The sequence below is a fragment of the Vicia villosa genome, linkage group LG2 (assembly GCF_029867415.1).
Source record: "Vicia villosa cultivar HV-30 ecotype Madison, WI linkage group LG2, Vvil1.0, whole genome shotgun sequence".
Taxonomy (NCBI): Eukaryota; Viridiplantae; Streptophyta; class Magnoliopsida; order Fabales; family Fabaceae; genus Vicia; species Vicia villosa.
The window spans coordinates 4,552,167-4,562,044 of NC_081181.1; the positions used below are offsets into that span (position 1 = coordinate 4,552,167).

Consider the following 9,878-nt stretch of genomic DNA (forward strand, 5'->3'; position numbering starts at 1 on the left):
ATGGCACCGTGTTTGGCGGAAGAAGAAATTTCTCCTGCAATGATGGCTAGAAGTTCTATTATTCTTAAGCCTCCAACTCAGGGAGCTGTTTCTACTTTGCACATGATTCATTGCTTTCACTTAGTTGATTTTCCCAAAAGCCTAATCAGTTATGTTACTGGAAAATGCTCGAAAATTGGATACTTTCTTACAATGCATCCAGGAGTTAACTGTATAAGTTTCAATGGTGGAGGTTTGTCTGTTTACCAAAAGGATTTTGAGAAGCATTTTCTTGAAATTTCTGCAACTTTTTATTTTCGTGCGTCCCATAAATTCATTGAATCATGTGATTGTGGGGATTATTTGAGAACCGTATGTGATTTTACTGCCTATGATTTAGACAATCAAAAGGGTGTTAATCGCTTTCACTTTGATACTAAAGTGATTTTGCAAAATTTAGCGGACACATATCAGCCTCCATTTCGTATTTACGTTGAGCAACGACGAGCTCGTGGGATAATGTGTGCTGCTAACCGTGTAAATGGTGTTCCAAGTTGTGTTGATTACAATCTCTTAACTAAAATTCTTAGAAAACAATGGGGATTCCAAGGTTATATTGCATCAGATTGTGGAGCTGTTGTGATTATACATGACCAGCAAGGTTACACAAAATCAGCAGAAGAAGTTGTAGCTGATGTTATGCAAGCTGGGATGGATTTGGAATGTGTAACTTATTTAACAGACCATGCAAAATCAACAGTGCAGCATAATCAGTTACCAATATATCAAATAGATAGTGCTACTCACAATCTATTTTCAATTAGAATAAGGCTAATTTTATTTGGAGGAAATCCAACCAAGCTTCCATTTGGAATGAATGGTCCAAACCACCTCTGTTCTAAAAATCACTTATATTTAGCTCTTGAAGCTACAAGAAACAACATTATCCTTTTAAAGAAAATTGTTTCACTTCTTCCACTTCTAAAAACCAGTAGCATTTTCTTAGCAGTGATAGGTCCTAATGCCAATGATGCACCTTTAACTCTTCTAAGAAACTATGTCGGTCCTCCTTGTAAATCTATCACTATACTCCAAGGGTTTTGGCATTATGTTAAGGAAGTTGTTTTTCATCCTGGATGTGATGGTGGACCAAAGTGTCCTTCAACACAAATAGACCAAGCAGTGGAAGTTGCAAAGTTCAAGCAATGGGATCCAGGTACATTAATGCTAGGAACAATATCTCTATTCTTATATTGATTTTAGAACCTTGAGGACAAGGTTCAAGTGAACCCCGCGGCAATAATAGGAGGTGCAATTAGATATTTTAATTAGTAATATAATGTTAGTTGTTATTTTATTTTGAATGTTTGGTTGAATTGGGCTTTTAGTAGTGTTTGAGCCTTTAAGTATTATCATTAAAAGTACTATATATTGTAGTCTCATTGAGACATTAGGTATAAAAGAAACGAAATGAAATTTATCTTTATTCCTTTTATTTTATTTATTCATTTTAGTGTTCTTCCCATTTTCTAGTAGAAACCCTAGATTATTAGTTTGATAGGAATAACTTCCTATCACTGGACCACCAAACTAGTTTGATAGGGCGAGGCGGTGACCTTTTACAAAAATATCACTATATTATTCCTTCTTGCAAAAAAAATTTCAGATCAATATCGAGTTTTTAAAATGATTTTAAAGTAGTTTTAGAAAAACACTATTAGAAACACTATTTCAGATCACAAGTAATTTTTCTCATTTTATGTTAGCTTAAATTTAAAAAATAAATATAAACATAATTGTGTCACAAACAATTTTATCATTGTGGTCGTGGTTTGAAATTTAAATTTCATAAAATAAAATAAAAAATCATCTAATCACTAAATTAAAATATTTAGGCCTATAATATATGTTTGTTTTTTTATCATGAAATGGTAGTGTATGAATATATCATGTTGATATCATTATCTATCTCTAGTATCATATTTATTTCTATTATGAATTCTTGTTGGTGAGATTTATATCTGACATCCCTATCATTGAATGTTGTCTTTCTAACGAGAGATAGGGACAGAGACCTGCCTTTGGCACCTCAAAGGCACTCAAACTCAACTCCACCCCTAAACATTGAATGAAATGATTAAACTATTCTTCTAAGTTCTAACAAACTATTCTTATAAGTTTATACTAGATATTATTCAAAACATGAGAAATCTAAGATAAGTGTATGCATTCACACCCTGCTGATAAAATCAGCAACAAGAGCTGCAATTTGTTTGTGTACAGGCAAAAATAATATATAACATTTTGAGGCACTAGTGGAACAATACTGTACTGCAAACATACATGTCAAAACCAACAACACTCCTAAAAATAAATACTATTAACTATAGACAAAGAAGCAACAAAATCATTCACCTCTGCAATTACAGACAAGCTCGTGTAACATGCACCATACCACACTATAATTTTCATATACACATGAATAAAACAGAGACATACAATGCCATCATCATCTTCAAATGAGGATGCTTTGGTATTGCATTTAGGGTTATGAATGAAACTTGAAAGTTTGTATATGACTAAATCACTGGTAAATCGACTCTACCTGAAGCAAGCTTTGTATTCATTCAAGATGGTTAAAGACAAAGTGTTAGCCGAGAAGTTGGATATGTTCAACAAGCTGATTCTTGACCTTGAAAGTATTGATGTAAAGATCGATGATGAAGATCATGCGATGTTACTACTGTGCGCTTTACCTCGATCACATGCTCACTTCAAAGAAACTCTCCTGTATAGAAGGGAGTCTCCGTCCTTTGAAGAAGTTCAACTAGCCTTGTATTCAAAGGACTTGAACGAACGAAAGGAGCATAAACCTTCGACTATTGGTAAAGGTTTGGCCGTTAAAGGAAAATTCTTGAGAAAGGATGGTAAGTTCGACAAGAAGAAAGGCAAAAGCCAACAAAAGTCTTATAGTGGCGAAGCGTATGGTATTTGATGCTATCATTGTAAGAATGAGGGTCACACACGAAAGGTGTGCCCTGAACGCCTGGAAGATCACGAAAGTAAGGATTGAAGGATAGAAAAACACTTAGAAAGGGGGGGTTTGAATAAGTGTAGTCTAAAAACTTGAGCGATAAAAATAAATTGCACAGTTATTTTTATCCTGGTTCGTTGTTAACTAAACTACTCCAGTCCACCCCCACGGAGTGATTTACCTCACCTGAGGATTTAATCCACTAACCACAACAGATTACAATGGTTTTCCACTTAGCCCACGACTAAGTCTTCTAGAGTATCCTGATCACAACCTGATCACTCTAGGAACAAATGCTTAGACACAAGCTAAGACTTTCTTAGAGTATCCTGACCACCACGTGATCACTCTAATTACAACTGCTTAGACACAAGCTAAGACTTCCTAGAGTATCCTGATCAACACTTGATCACTCTAGTTACTTACAAATTAATGTAATCAAATCTAAGAGTATTACAATTGCTTCTTAAAAGCTATAATCACAACAGTGATATTTCTCTTAACACTTAAGCTTAATCTCACTAATATATTACAGCAGCAATGTAGTGAGCTTTGATGAAGATGAAGTTTCTGAGCTTTTGATTGAACAGCGTTTTGTCATACCCCAAAATTTACCCGTTATATTTCGTTTTTAAGGGCGTTAAAAATTAAGAGCCATAGGGTTTAATATACCTATTATTAAACTCGATCTCTTATAAAACTCCCGTATAAATTGGTTTTAAATGAAATGAGGTGTGGGTAGCAAGTATTTGAGATCCAATCTATTTTTGGGCCCATTTGTCTCTTTTCATTTAATCATTTTATTATTTTTCTTACTAATTTTGAGACTATTAGTATGTTATTATTGGTTTAATTAAGTTAATTATTATTAGTATTTAAGATAATATTAGTATTATTTTAGATATTATTATTAGTTAATAGTATTAAACTTAATAACACAAGTGATTAAGAGGTTAATTAAACAAGTAAATAGAATAATTAAGTTTGTTGATTAATTAACTAATTAATTGAATTATTTGAAATTTACTGTTTTTTTTGTTCTTTTTTGTTGTTTGCTGTGTAAAAAAAAGAGAGGAAACGAATTGATTGAAGCGTTGGGCCATGGACCGGTTTGGGCCACGCTGGATTGGGTTTGGACCGGGTCAAGGACCGACCCGGGTCCTATTCATCTTCCCTCACGCAAACCCTAGCCTCGCCAACCTTCAGCAGCGGCCGCCGCTCCTCAACGGCGCAAACCCTAAATCCCATCTGGAAATCCAAGCTCATGGATCTCAAACAAATCAAATCTCATACCATAAACGAAATTACATCAAATCCGGAATGAATCAAAACACAATTTCATTAATTAATTCAATCAATTACAATCAAATCTGAGAATAACTACAAATCGAATCCATACTATGAATCAAAAGCTAATCTAATCTTTCCTGACTAAGAAAACTAAACCTAAGTATAAAAGAAAAAGAAGAATTAGAAGAAAAAAAAACAATCTGGAAAAAAAGAGGCGCCGCTCGAACACAAAGCCCTTGCGCTCTTGAACCTCCGATCGGTACCTGCGAAAGACGAAGGAGAAGAGCATTAGCGAAAGGGCCTACACGATCCAACATTCAAGACTTAAGGTACCCAAAATTGAACCACGTAGCTTAATGTTTCTTAATCCGCATGCTTGATTTGTGGTTTATTATGAGAATCTGAATGTTAATGGAGGGTTAGTGTTCGTCGTTAGGGTTAGGGTTCTTGAGATTGGGGGCTAGGGTTCATAACTTTGGGCTTTCTGGGTTCGAATTGCATGAAGGTAGGAATTTTCCGGTTGAATATCAACCGGAAAACTGGGTTCTACGGTGGTTCCTAGGGCGGGCGACGGTGGTTAAAGTTTGTTTTCTGGGAATGGTAGAGAGAGCAAGAGAGAGACCGAAGGTGAAGAGAGAGAGAGAGGGTTTGTGAGAAATGAAATGGTTCGTTTTGTTTTTTTGGCTAATTCATCCCTCAGCCGTCAGATTGATGACATGTGGCTTCTTGATAGCCACATGTGTGGCACAAGGACTTTGATCCAGTGCTCGTCACCATGCCATGTACCTCGTTCCATGAGAACATGCAGGCCTTTGGATCTGGCAGCAACGATCTGGATCGTTGAATACACATACTAACCCTACACCTGCGTAACACTGGATTAGACGGAGCCAAACTCAATTGGGCTCAGCCCATTTGCTATTCTAACCCCTAAGAATTACTACCTAATTGGATCCTGCACCCCCCTTCAAAAATATATAAAATTAATAATTTAATGATATAATTTTTTTTTATAATTATTTATTCACCTTGCTTAATATAATTTCTCCTCGAACCGACTAAATCTATTAGTCGTAGTAGACGAGAAATAATTTTTGATCAATGCAATTTATATGTTAATAACAAATTCAACTAATTATGATTAATTTTTTCCTCGAACCGACTATACCTATTAGTCGCAAGTAGACGAGAAATAATTTTCATTTAATTAATTTGTTTTTTCAAATAACTCTCGAGTAATTCTCTCCTCGACCCGACTAAATCCATTAGTCGCTTTAGGCGAGAGATAAAAATACACAAATTAAAATACATTTTAATTTGCTGCCCGCGATGATCAATCTATCGATCTGAGCAATCAGCAATGTCCGTAATCCGTTAGCTATACTGACCAAACCTATTGGTCACCGCATCTAACGGTGCCAAATCAAATCAGGGTTGTACGCCCAAACAAACATAAAACACATCAAACCACAAACCACAGATTTTCATCTGTTCAAAACTGCGAAACGGTAATTCAAAATACCGACAACACGTTCATATCAAATTCAAAGGCGTACAACCTTGTGCCCGAACTACGTTGACTCTGATTCTCCATAAGGAGATACGTAGGCACTTGGCAACAAGGCGAGTCCCCTTCCCTAAAATCCCCCTTTCTAAAATCTCAATTTTCCCCTATTCAATAATTTAGCTATTAACCTTAACTTTTAGCCATAAAACTTGACCCTTAGATTTAAAGCCAATAGGAAAGGGTTGAGGGTGCCTAACACCTTCCCTCGACCTGATTATAATAACTTACCCCGAATCTCATAACTGCGTAGGGTTTCCTATTCGCCCTTCAGGATAGGTGGCGACTCTATAAACCTCAATTTTTAGGGCAGGTTGCTACACGTTTCAGCAAGTTAATATTCACAGAATTGTTTGATAATCAGTAACCTTGCTTCTCATCAGAACTTCATATTTATAGGCACTTGAGAAGATGACCGTTGAGAGCATTTAATGCTTTGCATGTTCCGTACAGCATTGCATTTAATGTTTTACGCTTTTGTCAACTACCTCGAGCCTTGTTTACGCTGTGTCTACTGACGTTGCCTTTAATAGCTTCCAACGTTCCTTTTGTCAGTCAGCGTAGCCTGCCACCTGTACTTTCTTCTGATATGATGTTTGTGTATACGACGTTTGATTATCATCAGAGTCAAATAGCTTGGTGCATAGCATCTTCTTGTCTTCTGACCTTGAAGTGCTTCTGAGCGTGATACCATGATAACTTCAGTGCTTCTGCTTCTGATCTCAAGTTCTTCTGATGCTTCCATAGACCCATGTTCTGATTCTGCCTTGACCATCTTCTGATGTCTTGCCAGACCATGTTCTAATGTTGCATGCTGAACCTTCTGAGACAAAGCTTCTGAGCGCTGATTCGTGCATACTCTTTATATATTTCCTGAAAAGGAAATTGCAATGTATTAGAGTACCACATTATCTCACACAAAATTCATATCCTTGTTATCATCAAAACTAAGAATATTGATCAGAACAAATCTTGTTCTAACAATCTCTCCCTTTTTGATAATGACAAAAACATATATAAATGATATGAATTTGCGATCAGAAAGAGCAGACGGCTAAAGACAATTTGCATAGCTATAGCAAGCATGTGAATATGTCTCCCCCTGAAATTAACAATCTCCCCCTGAGATAAATAATCTCCCCCTGAAATTAATACTAGAAGAATTTTAATAATAAAAGACTTCCCTGAGTATTTCAGTAGAGACGTTCACAGTGTTTGATCTTCAGAATATTCATGACTTCTGATTTCTGCTTCCATAGGACAACTTCAGAACATTGAATTTCTTTAGATCCTCAGAACATTCACAGCTTCTGATTTATGCTTCCATCGGACAGCTTCAGAACTTGAATTTATTTGATCTTCAAAACATTCACAGCTTCTGATTTCTGCTTCCATCGGACAGCTTCAGAACTTGAATTTCTTTAAATCTTCAGAACATTCACAGCTTCTGATTTCTGCTTCTATCGGACAGCTTCAGAACTTGAATTTCTTTAAATCTTCAGAACATTCACAGCTTCTGATTTCTGCTTCTATCGGACAGCTTCAGAGCTTGAATTTCTTCTTACATCACTTCATGCTAGATTGTATCAGAACATTGTTGAATGTACCAGAGCATCATCAGAGCATCTCTACATCCTGAAATGTTACAGAACAAAACTAGACGACAAAAGTCAGCATGAATGAGTCAGAACATATACTAAGTCTTAGAGCATGTAATATGTATCAGAGCAAATACACATAATGTTTCAGAACATATTCTATCATCAGAATATCTGAACATTCTTCCTTCTTTCTTCTGATTCTGAAGCTTCATAGCACTCAGCTTGCTTCAAGAATCCAAGAACTTGATTCATCTTGTTGCTTCTTATGTTGATCTTGTAAAAGGAATCTTCAGTTCCTGCAACAACACAACTTAAGACATAGAACTTTGCAAGTTCTGTTAGAAAAGCAACTGATTAAATCAAATCATTTATCACATATTTCTCCCCCTTTTTGTCATACATCAAAAAACATAAAAGATTCAGAATAAAAAGAAACACATGGAAGAAAAAGATAATTTTCATTGAAGCTCTGAAGAGCATAAGAGTTTAAGATGAGTAAACAAGAGTTTATGAGATGAATGCCAAGAAAGAGAGAGATATAAGAGGGAAAAAGAAAACGTTTGAAGAATATAAAACGAAAAGAAATAAACTGAAAAGAAGTGATTGGCACAGTTACCTAAGTAGGCGTCCCCTCAACTGCACGCACGCTTGTCCAGAATTAGTGGACACGTGGTTACCATATGGATAGCCAGTTACAGCTGTTTTACTTTTAAAGAGATTCTGAATCAACTTAGACAATGAAACGTTAGTAATAACATAATCACTACTTCTAATTGATTATAATCAGAACTTCTTATGAAAGACTAATCCAATCTTATTTCAGAAGTTACTCATACATAAGATCTTCTCATCGTCTCATTCTGGGCATAAATCCATACTGATATTCTTCATAATGAACTTAAACCTATCTTCAGCAAGGGGTTTTGTAAAGATGTCAGCCCATTGATGGTCTGTATCTACAAAGTTTAAAGATATAATACCCTTCTGAACATAGTCCCTTATGAAATGATGTTTAATCTCAATATGTTTAGCTTTTGAATGTAAAATAGGATTCTTAGATAAACATATAGCAGAAGTATTATCACAGAAAATAGGAATGTTACTCTCATATATCTGATAATCTTCTAGCTGACTTCTCATCCAGAGCATTTGTGTGCTACAACCAGCAGCAGCAACATATTCTGCTTCTGTTGTTGAGAGAGCAATTGTAGCTTGCTTCTTGCTGTACCATGAGATCAGATGACTTCCAAGGAATTGACAACTTCCAGAAGGGCTCTTCCTTTCTATTCTATCTCCAGCATAGTCAGCATCACAGAATCCTACTAAGTTGTAATCTTTGGATCTTCTGTAAACTAAACCAACATTAGTAGTACCTTTCAAATACCTCAGAATTCTCTTAACCGCAGTTAAATGAGATTCTCTCATATCTGATTGGAATCTAGCACACAAGCAAACACTGAAGAGAATGTCAGGTCTAGAAGCAGTTAGGTATAGAAGAGATCCAATCATACCTCTATACAACTTCTGATCTACCTTCTTACTTACCTCGTCCTTACCTAGGACACATGTTGGATGCATAGGAGTTTTGGCTTCCTTGCTTTCAGAAAGATTAAACTTCTTCAGAAGTTCTTTCACATACTTTGTTTGATGAACATAGGTTCCATCAGAAGTTTGGTTGATTTGAATTCCAAGGAAATACTTGAGTTCTCCCATCATGCTCATTTCGAATTCAGCCTGCATAGACTCAGCAAACTCCTTTCCAAGTGTAGCATTAGATGTTCCAAAGATTATATCATCAACATATATTTGACATATTAAAATATCCTTTTTAAAGGTTTTGCAAAAAAGAGTAGTATCCACTTTTCCTCTAGTGAAACCATTTTCCAGAAGGAAGGAACTTAAACGTTCATACCAAGCTCTCAGAGCTTGCTTCAATCCGTATAATGATTTCTTTAATTTAAAAACATGATTTGGAGACTTGGAGTCTTCAAAACCAGGAGGTTGATGGACATAAACTTCTTCATCTATATAACCATTTAAGAAGGCACTCTTAACATCCATCTGATAAAGAGTGATGTTATGTTGAGTGGCAAAAGAAATTAATAGACGAATAGATTCTAACCTGGCCACTGGTGCAAAGGTTTCTGTGTACTCAATCCCTTCTTGCTGACTGTAACCTTGAGCAACCAGTCTGGCTTTGTTTCTTACCACTTCTCCCTTCTCGCTTAGCTTGTTTCTGAACACCCACTTAGTGCCGATGATGTTAAATCCTTCTGGTCTAGGAACTAAGTCCCATACGTCATTCCTTGTAAACTGATTTAGTTCTTCTTGCATGGCAATTATCCAGTCAAGATCTTCTAGAGCTTGATCAACAGAAGTTGGCTCGATCAAAGAAACAAGACCTAATTGA

The 9,878-nt window shown here is 35.9% G+C and overlaps 1 protein-coding gene across 1 annotated transcript; it reads left to right on the forward strand.

Moving 5' to 3' along the window:
* Window positions 1–1,236, forward strand: LOC131648484 (probable beta-D-xylosidase 7). Its single transcript, XM_058918237.1, has one exon. It carries the CDS (start codon window positions 1–3, stop codon window positions 1,234–1,236), a length of 1,236 nt encoding a protein of 411 aa, XP_058774220.1.
* The last annotated feature ends 8,642 nt before the right edge of the window (window positions 1,237–9,878 follow it).

Coding starts and splice junctions, on each gene's coding strand:
- LOC131648484 (XM_058918237.1), top strand. CDS start 1: ATGGCACCGTGTTTGGCGGAAGAAGAAATTTCTCCTGCAATGATGGCT.